The sequence below is a fragment of the Erpetoichthys calabaricus genome, chromosome 15 (assembly GCF_900747795.2).
Source record: "Erpetoichthys calabaricus chromosome 15, fErpCal1.3, whole genome shotgun sequence".
Classification (NCBI taxonomy): domain Eukaryota; kingdom Metazoa; phylum Chordata; class Cladistia; order Polypteriformes; family Polypteridae; genus Erpetoichthys; species Erpetoichthys calabaricus.
Window position 1 is genome coordinate 101,458,820 of NC_041408.2, and position 17,483 is coordinate 101,476,302.

Here is a 17,483-nt window from a genome sequence, read left to right on the forward strand (position 1 = left end):
AGTGGGTGTAGGACTTCATAACTGCTTCTCATGTCCTATTTAGGGTTAGGCCAAATTCTTATCCAGTTAGACTTTTACTGAAATTCATAGGAGTAATTCTGAGATGCTTGATAAATATGGGAAAAGATTATTTAATAATAATAATAATAATAATACATTTTATTTATATAGCGCCTTTCCCATGCTCAAGGCACTTTACAGAGTTTAAGAAAGAACAGCGGGGTATACAGTACATAGCATTGTACTAAATCAGATAAATAAATAAAGAAGAGTAAGACAGTAAATTCAGAGAAAAGCCTAACAGACAACATAATTGATGGTCTAGCACACACACATACAGGTTAAATGAGCATCTTGACAGAGAAGTAAACTGAAAGAAGGGTAATAAAGTCAGGTAGAACTACTGTAAAAGCCTTTCTGAACACATGGGTTTGATTAATTTTGGTAGGTCATTCCAGAGTCTGGGCGCTATACAGCTGAAGGCCCTGTCACCCATGGAGTATAGATTAATGTGGGGCACAACAAGGTTGCCAGAATCAGAGGACCTTAGTGGGCGGACAGGCACAGAGTGATGGAGAAGATCACTGATGTAGTTTGGTGCAAGGTTGTTTAACGCTTTTTAGGTTATTAGTAGATTTTATATTCAATTCTGTAGGACACAGGGAGCCAGTGAAGACAGAGCAGGTTGGGTGTGATGTGCTTGCTGCTGCTAGTTTGAGTAAGGACTCTTGCAGCCGAGTTCTGAATAAGATGAAGCTGTGATATAAAATTAGAAGGGGCACCTGCCAGTAGGGAATTACAATAATTGATGCGGGATGTGATAAAAACATGGACAAGAGTCTCAGCGTTAGAGAAGGAGAGGAAGGAGCGAACACGGGATATGTTATGGAGGTGAAAGTAAGAATGTTTCTTAATGTGATTTATGTGGGCGGAATAAGAAAGGGAGGAATCAAAAATGACACCAAGATTCTTTGCTGTAGAGGCAGGACTGATGAGATCACCACCAAAATTGACTAGGAAGGAGCTCATTTTATTAAGTTGCACTTTAGTCCCAAATTGCAGGAGTTCAGTTTTGTTGCAATTTAATTTTAAAGAGTTCTGCTCCATCCAGGTTTTAATTTCACTGAGGCAAGTTGTGAACTGAGAAAGTGCTGATGAAGTTCCACTTTTAACATTGAAATAGAGTTGAGTATCATATGCATAAAAATGATAACCCCGTCCATAGCTACAAATAATATGACTAAGGGGAAGCATATAAATACAGAAAAGCAGAGGACCGAGGACAGAGCCCTGAGGAACTCCTTGTATGACTGGCACTGTGCTGGATCTGCTGTTGTCAAGACTAACAAACTCTTGCCTATCAGTCAGATAGGACTTGAATCACTGGAGGGCAGTGCCAGAGATATCCAGCATGTTTTCCATTCTGGACAGTAGAATGTCATGTCTGACAGTGTAAAATGCTGCACTGAAGTCTAACAGAATTAATATGCTGGTTTGTCCAGATAAGTAAATCATTGGTTACCCGTAGCAGAGCAGTTTCACAGCTGTGCTGCGCCCTGAAACCAGACTGAAAGGGTTCCATCAAATTATTAGAGGTTAAGTAATTGGTGAGCTGGGAGGCTACAACACGCTCAAGAACTTTTGACAGAAAAGGTAAGTGGGAAATAGGCCGGAAATTGTTAAGATTGTCAGCATCAAGACCAGGGGCCTCGTATAAACGGTGCGTATGCACAGAAATGTTGCGTACGAACGTTTCCACGCTCAAATCGCGATGTATAAAACCTAAACTTGGTGTAAAGCCACGCACATTTCCACGGTACCTCATACCCTGGCGTACACAATTTCTCCCCTCGGTTTTGCAGACTGGCGGCACCCAGCGGCAAAGCAGTGCTACTGTTCCTGTTTGGTCACCCTTTCTTTCTTAGACCCACATTCCTGACGCGGCTTTATAAATACACTGAAATTAATGCATATTGTTTATTAGTGTAATGCATCTGATTGTAATTAACTTGTAGCAATATAATGGTCCAGGGAATAGCCATAGTATTCCAAATACCATAACTGCTTTAGCGTTGTTACGCTTACTGCATCTTCTTCTTCTTTCATCTGCTCCCGTTAAGGGTTGCCACAGCAGATCATCTTTTTCCATATTATTCTCACTGCACCACTCGGAGTATTTATATCACTGTATCTGAGTGGGGAATCACAGCAGCAGATGATCGGAAAGAGAATTATCGGTATACAGTTTCAAGCACACACTACCTCAGCCACGGCAAAACGCGTCAAATCCTTTCCTGTACGGACCTCGCGTTTCAGAAACAGTTTCATCCCAAGAACTATAAACGCACTCAATCAGTCCATCAAGTGCTCCTTGTAGAACTGTTTGTACAATCACCTCACTGTAAACTTGCACTACAATTATAATATTGCACAACCTGCGCCACTTCATAAAGCGCGTATGATGACGATATCATTTTTAAGATGAAATGCAGCAAAATATGTTGCTTATAGTATACAGATAAAACTTTAACTTCATTTAAATAATCCGCATTGTTAATAATTAAACATGTGAGGACACAGTGCCGCAGCGCTAGCTAGTTCACGGATAGCTCCTGCCTTGCGCTGTATTATTGCTGGTGCCGACGCGACACTGGAAGGATAGACGGATAGAATAATTAAACATGTACTACGAAGATATTTCAATGTTCCTTAAAAGTTTTGAAGAATCGGCGTTCTAAGCTTACAGATGGCTTAACGTCTATTACAGAGCTGATTCTGTGGCGCTTGGGTATTTGGAGAAAGAAAAGTAAGGACAGGAACTGGAGGTTAGTACGTTTGAAAGAGACAGTACTTCTGTAATAAAGCATTTCATCGAAGGTCGCACATGGCGCAGCAAGCCTCTTGCGTGAGATATGAACAATCACTGCGCCACCGTGTTCCCATGTTTAATAACATGTTTTCATTCCTATCATCATGAAAAAGGTATCACGTATACATCTCAGTATTTTAATTATTCAGAGAGCTGTATTATCACGAATGCAATAGATTCTGTGTCCTGTCGAAGAAAGAGAAAGAACGGAAGCACGTAGTGATTCACACACATACAGCACATAGAAGATCAAATACAGAACAAAGCATTTAATGTGCTACATGAGAAACTAGTAAAATAAACAATTTTAAGATGAAGTTTATGATGTTCTACTTTAATGACAAAATAAACTACGTGATTAAAGTGGAAATTTTGAGATTAAAGTTGACATTTCGTGCTTTTTTCCCACTGTGCGCCTATTTTTTTTCTCTGTACCCTAATAAGCTTTCATATGACACTCAGACGGTCCGCTACTAGTTGCCTTTTCACGCCGACTTTGATATGTGACAACTTCTTTTTTATTTCCGGCACTGTGCGACTTTGAGAACTTGAGCTTTCGAGTTTCTCTGACACTATGTCACTCGATCAACTTTCTTTTGTTGATTATACCACTGTTTAAACCAACAAATAGTACGTTTTTCCTTTGCCTCCACTTGGTATTCGCTGAAATTCTTATATTTTCCCCCGTGCTTTTCCCATTGTCTTTTCACAGAAGGCTATTTTTATCGATTTGCATATTCAAAGAGGCATAATTCTGGGAGGAGTTGGGGCGGGACAGAAGGCGCGTGCACGTGCGTTACTTTTCACGCTGATCGGGATTTATGTAGTGGAAGAACATGAAAGTTTGCATACGCACAGATTCCTGCATCTGGATTGTTCTGTGCGTACGCACATTCTTGCTTTTGTGTTTACGGCATGTTATAGTGTGAGTTCTACGCAAGGCGTTATACATGAGGCCCCAGATGTTTTTTAACATTGTGGTTACAGAAGCAATTTTAAAAGTGAGCGGTACAGAGCCAGTGTCAAGGGATGAGTTTATTATTTTTGTAACAGTCAGGATTATGGCATGAAGGCAGGATTTAAGTGGTGTGCTGGGGATGGGGTCCAGTACACAAGTAGTCGGCCTCATCTTACAAAGCAGGCCATTAACAAAAGCAGATGTGACTGGTGAGAACTTAGAGAAGGAGCTGGATGGAGTGGGAAAACAGGGAGAGATATAAGCAGATGATGTATTTATGTTAGTTGAATTATTTAGATCTTTAATTTTGTTATGGAAAAAGTGCAGGAATTTCTCACAGACTTCAGCAGAAGAGGCAGTTGGGCCAGGTGTGAGTTGGAGTAGTTTATTAACTACTGAGAACAAAACACTTTGGTTATCATGGCCACTTTCTACTATTCTGCCATGATGGGTGTTCTTGGCAGCAGTTAGTGCTTCTCTGTAAGCTCTTTGGTGGTCAGAGAAAGCCTGGATGTGCATGGTGAGGCCAGTCTTATGTGACATTCTCTCAAGGCGTCGGCCAGCTTCTTTCATAGATCGCAATTCTGAATTGTACCAAGGAGCTGAACGCTTAAAGGAAACCTCCTTATGTTTTAAAGGAGCTGTTTATCTAATGCTGAATGAAGGGCTGAGTTATAGTGGTCAACAAGACTATCTAGTGTTGATGGAATAAGTGAAGACAGTAAAAGATCAGAAATTGATCCAGAAAGAATAGAGGGACAGATATTTTTAAGGTTTCTGTAAGAAATTTGTTGTTTACAGGTAAGAGGAGGGAGAGGTAATGAGACAGTGAAAAGTACAGCTTTATGGTCAGACAGACCCAAATCAGTGCTGTAAGTGTAAGCAACAGATAGTCCGGAAGTACAGATCAGGTCCAATATATGACCACCAGAGAGGGTGGGAAAATCAACATGTTGTGTCAAGTCAAAACAGTCCAGTAAGGATAGGAATTCATTTCTCAGTTTAGATGTGGGGATGTCAATATGGATGTTGAAATCACCAAGAAGAATGACTCTCTGGGAAAAGGAACTTAAGTGGGTTAATAGTTCAGTCAGATCAGATAAGAAGGATGCATTGTATTTTGGAGGAAGATAAAGAACAATGACTAAGACATTTCTACTTTATTGTCCTGAAGAACATCTTTAGGAACAGTTCTGTAGATCCTGATGTTCACAGAGAAAACAAAGAACCAATAGGAAATCCAGGGACAAAATGACTTTAAACAGAAGATGACTACAAAACATGACTCCTCGCATCCTCCTTGCTTTGTCTGAACTAGGAGCTCTCCCAGCATCCAACCCCAGCTGAAGTGTTGGAGACCCAAACCATATCAGATATGATGTTGGCCTATGGCAGGGCACATTCAAGCATAGACCTGCACTCGTCCACACTGGGCCAATAGAGAGTAATGTAACTTCTAAGTTGTTGATATGTGGATGACACCAGTATAAAAAGAAAAAAAAACTCCTGCAAGTGAACCTACAATTTCCATGCAGGCAGTGGGTGTAAATTCAACGTGTATCCATGTAACTGAGAGGCAGGGATAATGACTGGTTAACAACTATAAATAGTGAAAAATTAGAATAAAATAGGTGCCTCTTATGGCAGTAATTTGATCATGTTTAGAAATATATGTTATTTAGTTCCCTCTTTTCTGACCTTTGATGTTAATGGTATTGATACACAAAATATTTTATATATTTTTTCTTTTTGTTTGGCAGAGTTCTTATGGGAAATCAACATCTCACGAAAATTCACAAAGACGCTTTTCTTGGAGCAGATGGTCCTCTTGTTCTGTGCGTAAATTTTTTTTACATACAGTAATTTTAAAAATCCTACTGTATTAGTGTAATACCAGAGGGATGATGTTTATAAACTGTACAAAATAATGTCTATGTTATACCTGAAAGGATAAGTTTGGAGTTTTTCAGGTTGAAGTTATTTCTTCACAATAATGGTATATATTAATTTGCCACAAAAACTGATAAACCAACCTCTATATAAATATAACCAGTTGTACTCTATATAGTACCCCATGTCACAATACAATTAATACCTGTTGGTTTAAGTTACCAGAAATGTCAGACTATGCAGTCACCACCAATCAAAAATAATAAAATAGCATAAAATTAATAACAAAATTCACAGGTGGCACAGTGATAGTGCTGCTGCTTTGCTGTAAGGAGATTGTGGGTTCTCTTCCTGGGTCCTCCCTGTGTGGAGAGCACTTTGAGTAGTGAGAAAAGCGCTATATAAATGTAAAGAATTATTATTAATAATAAATAAGTGATAAATATGGGATAATAGGAATCAGAATGGCACCACCCATCTAGTACTCGCATTCATATAAACCAACGGCTGCAGGATTCATTATAGTACCAATCCCAGTGCACAATTAAATAACACTAGTGACAAAGATCTACCCAATGCAATAATTACAATACCTAAAACGTAAATCAGGGTTGTTACAAATAACAATAATATCCCATGTCATACATTTGATTGTCCAAGATATTTTAATTTGCCACATGAAATCGCATTCTAAATAGAAAGTAAATTTTATACTTTTTTAAAATAACTAGCCTGGCCTTGAGTTTTATAATGAAGCTAATGGGTAACTAGGTCTAATTTTGAAAAACAGCCCTAAAACTCATCAACTGTGTCCAATTTGAAGTAACAAAGGTTGTAATTTAAGAAAATGTGCCATCCACCTTTCTGAAATTTGCATTTGACAACAAAAGTACACAGGAAATAATAATTTTTTCCACAGATTCTTTGTACTATTTTCTCAAGGCCGTCGTAGGTTAGGGTTAGTGCAGTTATGATAAACCCTCTGTCTAACTATATTCTGCTTATTATCCTTTTCTTTCTGTGATTTGGTTTCCTTAGTGGTTATGTCCTGCCATGACTTGTGTTTTGTCTTGGTAGAGTAATATATATATTGCTCTACTTTCCCCTATTGTATTATTACTATGTAGCCTTAGAATGCCTAATCTCACAGACTTACCACTGTTTATAAGGTATTATTGTATATACTGTAACTTATCCCCACCTTCCCTTCTATATCTATAACCTCAGGCAATTAGATCTAGTAAAAAGACAAGCAGAAGTTAAGTTACAGTTTAAACAATGTATTAGTATTATTGATAATATTCATAAATAATAACAAAATGCAAAGTACATTTGAATATTGGCAACCATACAACCTGATTAAATGGTGATATGTAGTTCAGGCGGCACACAGTCTTGTAGTTACTTAAAATGTCTCTGGTTAAGGCATCATTGGTGCTCAGCTTTCAGCCACATGTCTGTTCAAAATGGCTGCTGAGCTGTGCTGTTCATTGTGTTGTCTTCATCATCACAGGTTAGCAAGAGAGATGCTTCTTCATTATATGTTGGTTGGTAAGAGAGAGATTGTGAGGTTAAACACATACACTTATAGATGTTCTGTCCAACCCCTAGAGCCAATAGGACATCATGGTACTTAAAGGCCTCTGAGACAAGCCAATTCCAAACAGTCATACCTCAGACCAATGGGGGAAATAGAACATCTTAACACCTGCCCCCAAACCATATGTTAAAGTACACCTTAGCCTATTTGTGGGGGTAGAAATGACTTTAGCAAAGAAACACTCGGCAAACTGGTTTAAAACACACATCCCCCAAATCCTGTCGTAAAATTCAAACAGACCCATTCCTAAGGGGGGTGGGGGTAAACACTAAATTACATTGCTTTGCCCAAATTAGAAATAAAAGACATACAAAACGTTTATCAAGTTATATGTAAAATCTCACATCACAACAACTTGTAATAACAGACTGATGTGCACTCAAATCACATGATTATTTTTTCCTAAACAATGTCTACTTTTCATCTTTTACATTCTGTGTTGTTATTTTAAATGGCCAACACAGTGAAATTCATGCTGATTTGATTTCTGAAAATATGCCACCCGTGTTTATGAGTAATCCTTATGATAATGAAAAGAAACTAGAACTAATGATTTTATCAGAGATTCTTGTTACTATAGAATTTAAATAAAATATTTTAATGAATAAAGACAGGTATCAGCAAGATGAAAGGGAAGGTCTACAGGATGGTAGTGAGACCAGCTATGTTATATGGGCTGGAGACGGTGGCACTGACCAGAAAGCAGGAGACAGAGCTGGAGGTGGCAGAGTTAAAGATGCTAAGATTTGCACTGGGTGTGACGAGGATGGACAGGATTAGGAACTGAGAACATTAGAGGGTTAGCTCAAGTTGGACGGTTGGGAGACAAAGCCAGACAGGCGAGATTGTGTTGGTTTGGACAGAGGAGAGATGCTAAGTATATTGGGAGAAGGGTGCTAAGGGTAGAGCTGCCAGGGAAGAGGAAAAGAGGAAGGCCTAAGAGAAGGTTTATGGATGTGGTGAGAGAGGACATGCAGGTAATGGGTATAACAGAAAAAAATGCAGAAGACAGGAAGATATGAAAAAACATGATCTGTTGTGGCAAAACCAAACAGGAACAGCCGAAAGAAGAAGAAGATTTTTAATGAATAAATGACCATTTTTACAATTTAATACAAGCATGTACTTAAATGAAGTTGTAACAATGGATTATTAAAAGCATAAGGAAAAGGACTGAAGGTAACTAAAGGGTTAACTAAACGTAGCCTAAAGCTTGGACATGTGAGACTTTTGCCTCATCAAGAGGAGCCACCAAGATAGTTGCTAAGGTTAAAATGAAGTAGATGTTTAATGAACATCTCCTTAAAAACTGAGGACAAACTAGTGAGAAAGCCCAAACTCCTCTATTGTGAAGTGGTGATAAGATCATTGAGAAAACCCATAGGACACCCCTATTAATGAAGCAATGTTTAGAATATATGGAAGAATCAACATGTATACAAAATTACTGATCGCTGAAGTTGGTTGGTTGACAGAATTCTTCATATTAAGAGTCAGATGACGTGATGTATTAGATAAGGTAAAGGTAATAGGAAAGTATTAAAGGGAATGAATTGTTTTATTGATAGCTCTGTCCATGTACTGAGACATTTGTGCATATCTATGTGCAAATAAAGAATCATTCTGCATTTTCATCTGGCCTCCAAGAATGATTTATTTGAATATACAGGAAAGTTTTTTCCACAACAGTACTTACTGGAAATATGTCTTGATTCTTGGTCTGCTTGCAGCTTCCATCATGGGTAGAGTTTTGTGTTGCTGTATAGGATGCACACTGAGTGGCAGCGCAGTGAAAAAGCACATGAGTTTCATTGTACTTTGTACATATAACAATCGATCACAACTGTACTGATTACACTCTATTGTACTTGTAATAAATACCTTAATTTTTTTAAAGAGTCAAGAAGCCTCCTGCCCGTTGCACTTTCTATGGTGTGTTATGTTAACACAGAACAGAAAAATTGCTCAAAATGAAAAAGACACATTGTGTGATAATTCAGATTGAAGCTCTACAAAGCAATGATACAATTATTTAATGCACTTTCTGAGGATATGGTTATAAAAAAAATTGAGGATAACATTTTTGAGTGAGTAATCTTATTGATACTCACTGACACCAATGAATCCATAAATACACTGGGAGAACACGCAAATACTGTGTAGACCCTGGCACTGTAAGTCAGAAATGACAGTTCTGTGCTACCATTTGCCAATGTTAAAAAATCTGTACTAAACTTATTAAACCTTAAACTGATTAAACATAGGTGATTTGGTGTTCCTAAATTGTCCTTAGTGTATGTGTGTGTGTTCACCCTGTAATTGACTGGCAACCTGTCCAGGAATTGTTCCTGCCTTGCAACCAGTGTTTGCTGGGATAGGCTTCTGGTGCTCCACAACCCTGTACTGGATAAGCAGGCTATGAAGATAGATGAACAGATGGATGGATGGATGGATGGATGGATGGATGGATGGATGGATGGATGGATGGAATATCAGTTCAGTTCTTGTCACTTGATTGCTACTATGTGCATGCTCAATATTCTCTCTCACCGAAGCACAGGTGCACTATCAATCCAGTGACAGCAGGCAGTATCTTTGTGAAATAAAGAAATAAGCCTCCATATAGTAAAAAGAATGTAACTGATATTTTTTAATTCATTATTGTGTAGTTATCTACAGAACAGATACAGAAGTTCTGGGTATCAGCATTCAATAATGTCGGTTACAGCACATGGTGCTGACCTTCTGAAGTGAATAAACCTCCCTGGCCCCGAAGTGTGCCATAGGCAAAGATGAGCAGAGAAGTGAAGCTCCCAAGTTAGTGTCCTTTTAAAATGGCTCAATCAATCCACAATGGTTTGTGTTTCACTCTTTTTAGGTTTAAAATTACATTGATATGATATTTTGCAAGATGCTTGTAATGTCAAGGTGTGGACAAATACTCAATTAAAATTTTTGGCTTGAAAAGTGGATGTATTTAAGGATTTTTTAAATAATGCATCCCAATACCCATAAGTTTCATTATAAAATTCAAAAGTAGGCTAGTTATTATTTTGTTTTTTTTTTAATTTATGAAGTAAATTTCACTTTAAAACATAATTTCAAGTGGCAAATTAATGATTGTGAAGAAGTAATTTCATCTTAAAAATACCAAACTTCCTTCATCCTTGAAGATGTAAGGATTTTTAATAATTAAATCATTCTAGGACTGTGACCTTGATATGGAGGTGAGGGGCTTGCATGACCTAATGATTCTTAAAGCTGTTTTGTTGGATTCCTAGTGCTACTAGTAAGGTTAACCAGACAACGAGCAAACCAAGAATAGTTTACACCAATGGCACAATTGAGACCAAAAAGAACCCTAACCAGACCTGGGACACCTGTGGGTGGCATTTGCTCAAAGCCCTCAGGCGCGACTCTACTGTAGGAGTGTATCTTCTCTGGTGACACACATAGCCTATTTGGACACTTTCTGAAGAAGCTAATGATGAAAGCTGGCTCTTGGATTCTTCATTTTATTTTGCTAACTAGGAGACAGTTGGAAGAATTCATGCAGCTGACTGTAGCAACACATTTCTTGATGTAGGGTATTAGCTCTCTTCTTCTCCTGCTCCTCTTTCTGTATGAAAGAAGAAGTGGTGAACAAGTTTGGGTATACTGTATACACAAGTCTACAGTTGGACGCCAAAAGCCTGGAGTTTGTACAGGTTGACAAGGACATTATTTGAAGATGACTTTGAGCAACAGAGAAAGGAGTCTGTTTGTACTTAAGCTCCTATGAAGTATTTAGAGTAATGGTGACAAACACAGATTTTGGAGGGTCACAGTGACTGCACGTTATCATTCCAGTCTTTCTTCATTAGTACCTAATTACTACTGTTAATGAAATAGACTTCTTTGCCTTAATTTTAAATAATTTGCTTTTAAGGCTTAATTGTTTCTTTTTCTTTAATTACCAGTCAAACAATGCAATGCAGAGCAAGTCAACACATGACAACCTGATCTGATTTGCACTTGCAGAATACAACGTCTGAACCAACAAAATATCAGAAAAGAAAAAAGGTGAAGATCTGAGAAATATTAATCTGCTCTGCTCCACAAAACATTTCGATGATGCACTCAGAAAAAACAAAATCAGCATGTCTAGTGTGGCAGAACAGAGCACCAACAAGCCTTGGAATTAAATAATATGTTTCATCAACAACAAGAATTGGTTTCTTGTTAAGAAACAGATTTAAGCTAAATTGATTGGAATTATTGCCCCCCCAACTTAACAAATCATCTGTTGGTTTATTTTGCATGTCATTTTTGGTTTGGCTGCCTAGGAATGAAAAAAGAAACAAGAAGTGTCAGCCTTAAAAAGCAAGTCATTTAAAATTAAATAAAAAGAAGTCTGTTCAATTAGCAACCATAATACAAGGATAAATCAAAATATAAAGGTAATTTGAAAATTACATGGTAACCACAATAGATAGAAGCTGACCCTAAGTCTAACCCTAATGCCTACCCCTAACACCAATACATGTTCACAATGGTTTGTGGGTAGTTTGAATACACTCAGCACAGCAATCTGCCATTAGTCTGGTTCAGTGCTTCCCAAACTCAGTCCTGTGGGCCCACTGTGGCTGCAGGTTTTTGTTCCAAGCAGCTTCTGTTTTTAATTGGACCCCTGGGCTAATTAAGTGAACTGTTATTTGCCGAGTTCTGTGTTTTTGGAACAATATAGAAATCAGAAAACTAAGTTTGGTAAAAGAAAAAAAAAATATATATATATTGTGATAGGTGGCCGGCCATTTATCCCGGCCAATACCCCCAGGCCGCCAGGTGGAGCTCTCCTTGCAGTATGGAGGTACCCCGAATGCCAGCAGGGAATTATGGACATTGGAGTTTTCCTTTACAACCCTGCTGGATACCACGGGGACTGCTAGAAGGCGCTGCAGGGAGGAGCAGTAATTATTTTCCCTACACCCCGGAAGTATGTCAAAGTCACATGAACAAGAGGAATGACGTACTTCCGGGGTGAAGAAAAGGATTTTTTTCTGACCCAGGAGTGTTCCTAGTCACATGGACAGAGAGGGCGAAACACTTCCGGGTCAAGGACTATAAAAGGACTATGGGAAATCCCAGACGTCGAGCTGAGATGGGTGGAAGGGTGGCAACGCGTCTGGGAGTGGAGGATTGTGATTATTGTTTATTGATTATTGGATTTATGAGTATTGTGGAGTGAAGGGTGCATTTGTGCACATTATTATTATAAAATAAAGTCATATTGGACTTTGATCAGGTGTCTGGCGTCTTGAAAAAGGGTTCAAGGGAGCGATAGCGCCCTCTACCTGTCACAATATTAAAATGTACCAAGCAGTTATATGGGAAGAATTTATTTTTTTAACTATATTTTCATCTTGATTTTTATTCTACTTTTCCAGGTGTTCTAAATGTTTAATTCAGCATGTCTAGTGTGGCAGAATAGAGCCATTACTAGTGGCTAATTAGTGGGTCTGACACTAAAGTAGTTGTAGCCTTTGATTATTCAGCGTTATTTGTCTGGGTGTCTGCTCTGCTCGTTTTTAATGGTCATTAATAAGACACAACAAAGGGGGAAAACTGCACAGAAAGAGGGCAAAACATAATGAAATCAACAAAAGAGAGTTAAGCATTTAAATTTATAGCAAAAGCAGAAAATATTTCTAAATGTCTTATCAATGTAAAAATCATGCTGCTGTGCTTTTCTGAATATAGAATAAGAAAAATTAATTAATTAAGTCTAATTAAATGAAATGTCATTGATTATGAATCTTGTTGGAACAAAAACCTGCAGCCACAGTGGGTCCCCAGATCTGAGTTTGAGAACCCTGGTCTAGTTGAAGCCAAGGTCAAATGAACACGTACTGCAGGATTGCACCATTGTTAAATTTCAGCAAGTTTCACTTCATCTGCCCAAAGAAATCTCACTACTATGCATTGTTTAACAATGGTGCAATCCCACAGCCAAGCATCCATGTTCATTTGACCTTGACTTTAACTAGACTAGCAGCAGAGTACTGCGCTATGCTTGTTTGGACTACCCATATGCCATTGATTGCAAAGGTGTTTTATTGGGTCAGCTTCTATCCATTGCAAATTACCTTTACTTTTTGATATAGCCTAGTAATTAAGAAGATTGTTTTAAAGAAAACATGCAACCACTGTGACCCACCAGCATCTGAGTTTGACACCCATGATGTACAGTGTTCAGCCTTCTTGGACACAGTGATGGAATGCTGAAAAAGCTTTCACCAATAAACTGTAAAATGAGTACTCACATGAGGCATGGCAGAGATACCTGATGAGAGATGTAATTGTAGGGGACAGTCTTCTTATTTGGTGAATCATTATTGGTATTTTCTGCTAGTAATTAAATGTTGATAAAATGTTTGGTTGCTCACCACAGACCCTGAAGGGAAAAAATCAATAATTAACTTTGTAGTTATGCCTCATCTAAGCCAAGGCTGTAAACTCTTGACAAAGAGATTTACTATTGGTGGTAATCGAGGCTTGGTGGAATGGAGAGATCTCAGATTTTCCAGTGGGTAGTGAAAGTGAAATACCTTGCAGACACCTCTTCTCAGGCTAACTTCAGATCTGACTTCTGGAAAAAATCACAAAACTCTTACTCTATAATCTCAGTAGTTCTGCCAAATGAAGGCAAATGAGGCTGAAAGGTGCTTGGCATATTTCATAGCAGTAGCCCTGGTGCTCATTATTGGATACCCACAGTGAAGTAAGCCATAAAGTTAAAGAAACAACTTTCTTTTCAGTGTTAGTAGGAGACTATTTCTAGTTGATTGAGCAGTAGCAGCAGACCAAGGCCACTGGTTTGGTTTGAAAAGAACTAGGAGAGGCCACAGAAACGGACTATTTGTGCAATCTGAAAGAAGCAATGGCAAACCATTCTACAAATCAGAACGTGTAGGACAGGTGATGCACTGCCCTGGTTGTTCTTAGCAAAGTTTATGAAATAAAAATTATAATGGAGAATATCGTTGAGGTTTGGAAGAAGCAGTTTCAGGAATTCTTGAAGTAAGTCAACTCACCCTCAACCTCATGAAGCATCTTAGAGGAAGGACTCCTTTTGTGTACTGGTTGAGAGGTTCCAAGTGAGACGGCAGCAGGGATATTTGAGATTTGAGTAGAAAAACTGAAGCCCTGGTAGGGTAATCTTGGTTAATGTGTGTCTTTAAAATTTGATAATGTAGAAAATACCAGAAGATTCTGACATTGAGGTAGTTGCCTCACTATTTAGATATAACAGAGTGTATTTCACACTTATCTGTAAACAGTATATCAAGGTGCTAAAATGGACACAACTGCTGTAGGCGAGCCTCACTTCCAGGATGTACAGGACATGGTCTATCAAACAGTGGAAAAACTGTTTCTCCAAGGGCAGATTGCAGATATTTGAGGAAAGAAGACTTATGTCCACATGTTGGAGCTACATTTAATCCTATTAAAATGACTGTGAGTAATGTGAGTCGAATCTGTACCGTCTATATACAGTATGATTTGTTTTGGCCTTCTTTGGATTCTGATGCCTGGGATGCACTGTCAAGGTTTATGGCTAGTTGTAATAAGGCTGGAGTGAGAGCACCTACATGTCTAACAACACGGTAATCTTCTGGAAAAGAGTGATTTGCTCTTTTCAGGTGAGGCAGGGCAGCTGCACCAGTTGGTGGTGCTGTAGATTTAAATGCTTTGTGGCTTGTTTTATGAATATTGTCGCAAATATGGATGGTTGCAGAATTGTGGACATTGGGCCTGACAGTGCTCATAAAGAGAGAGCTAAGTCAATCCATATCAAATGCCTAACTTATGGCCACAAGCTTAGGGTAGAGACCAAAATAATGAAACCATGGTTAGATACAGCCAAACCATGATTTCTGTGAAGAATTGCTAGGCTTATTACATGTCTAGGTGAGAATTTTAGCAATCCATGAATATCCATGGCGTAAAATTGCCATACCTCTGGATTAATAGGAACCAGTTGAAGCAGTTTAGGGAGGATGCCAACTGAGTGGAAACCCAGCACATGACAGATGGTTTATATTTTTTTCTAATGAAAAGGAACTCACTTGGTATTTTCCAGGAGGCGCTACAAATTCTTTCTAGGTATAAAGAGGTCCACACATCTTTTTGCTACTATTATTCTCACTAGGAGAGGAAATCAGTGCACAGTAATATGTGTGCGTAATTTTAGTTGGAAATGCAATCAGGGTAGGTAGAACAGTTCTTGAGGGACCTGACATATTTTAAGCATCATTAACCACTTATGCATGACCACCATATTTCAAAGTTATTTGTGAATGATGTAATAAACCCACAAGTCAAATAAATCCATAATTGTATTTTTACATACCTAAAGGGGTCTATTTTCATTATTGAAATATGCGATTTGCACATGTGCACCCCAAGGCGAGCAACGTCTTACAGCTGAGTTAGTCTGCTTTTATCAAATATTCCACCTACGTCAAGCTGCACACATTTAAGGGATCATTACAATTGGATAACTGGGGTTCAGAGCATTTTAATGATGTATAGTTGTCTATGATTGGTCATTTGTACTACATGTCACAAATGTGTGCAAACGGCAACAAATATAATGAATATGTCACAAATCACCTTTCTGCATTGTTATGAATCATTATGCACAAAATATGAGTTAGATTCAGAGCAAAGTTTTGGCTTATGTTTAATGAAGGACTCAAGGCTACTCGTGATTTGTAAGTACTAGCTTAGCATCACTTTGAAGTGTCGCACTGTGCAGTTTTACAGTTCAAGTATCATGGTTTCCAGTACCATACCCTGAGGCTTCCTGCTGCCTGTTCTCCTTAAGTTACTTTTCTGAGCAGTACTCTTTCAATTTCAACTTAGACCATAGGCCATGTTTCTTAGTGTGAGTAATGGTTATGCTGTACTTGTGCCTCTTGAACTTTCATGCAAGAAACTCTCCTTTCACTCCCCCGCCTGGTCAAGTGCCACTGTATCACGGTGCTCGCATTGGCTACGTCGTCAGCATATGAGAACAAAAGAAAGAAGAAAAAAAACAGTTACTTGCTCATGGCATATTATGATGTCCCCCATCCACTCTCTTCACCGAAGGGATAGACAGGATTGTGCAGTATTTTTTTATCCCATTTCTAATCATGTTTGCTTCACCCCTGGCTCCCCCACCAAGGCCACAATCTTGGGAAGGGAGAAACGAGTGTGATTAGAAAAGGGAGATAAAATCTAAAAAGTGACCCTGGGGTCAGAGAGGTTGAAGGAAGCATGATTAGAAACAGGATAAAAGTCTTGCAAGATAGTGTCAATCCTTTTGATGGTGTTGTGGGGAAAAGTGTAGGGTGGATTATACCATTAACAAGTCTCATATGCTCACGAGCTGGCGATGGCCTCTAGCGACTCAAAAGTGGATAAGAAACACTGGTTTAGGATGTGTGTGTTTGTATGACTAGCTCTGTGCTCAGGGATGCCTGGACTACCAGTGAAGGCATTGTCTTCACCCTCATAACTCAGCACAGGAAGAAGCCGGTATGGAAATGTATGTATGTACTTAGTTTATTTCAGACATGAAATGCAAGAAAAAAGGAACAACAAGAAAAATAAATCAGTAACAGACTGAACTTGTGTAGGGCAACTGCAGCAGAAGGCAGGAGATGATGGGTAAATTGCAGCACAAAAACCCCAAACTACTGTACAACTTATCAGTTTCCTCTGTGTCGAGTGGTAGGTGAAATTGTTTTAAGGACTGACATGAAAAATAATTTTGAAAGTAAATGTTTGCATGAGTACTTAATTATACATATACAGTTACAAATTGTTTGCATGCTGCTTCAGAGTGATATAAAGTGTTTGTGTGTATATAGTATGTATATATTTTTTCAAACAATATATATAACTTCAACTGCAGTACTTGTTTTGAGAGATTGTTTAGGTGCAAGAAACTAAATGTTTCCAAACAGGGGGACACCTTATGCCAAACAGTATAACTTTGCAATAATATGGAAGATGACAACTAAACGTGGTATATGATTGGGCAACCAAAGAAACTTGATTCCAGGGTTGTGCATCATAAAATAACTTGGTTATGCATTTTTTGGGGAGAAATCCCTAAAGCATCATTTTTTGTATTT

The 17,483-nt window shown here is 38.5% G+C and overlaps 1 protein-coding gene across 2 annotated transcripts in view; it reads left to right on the top strand.

Moving 5' to 3' along the window:
• Positions 1 to 17,483, top strand: part of fshr (follicle stimulating hormone receptor) — a 159,838-nt gene that overhangs the window by 129,548 nt on the left and 12,807 nt on the right. For both annotated transcript variants that reach the window (XM_028820409.2, XM_028820408.2), the window contains one exon: positions 5,588 to 5,662. In XM_028820409.2, the coding sequence (XP_028676242.1) occupies positions 5,588 to 5,662 (75 nt within the window). The remainder of the gene's footprint in view (positions 1 to 5,587; positions 5,663 to 17,483) is intronic.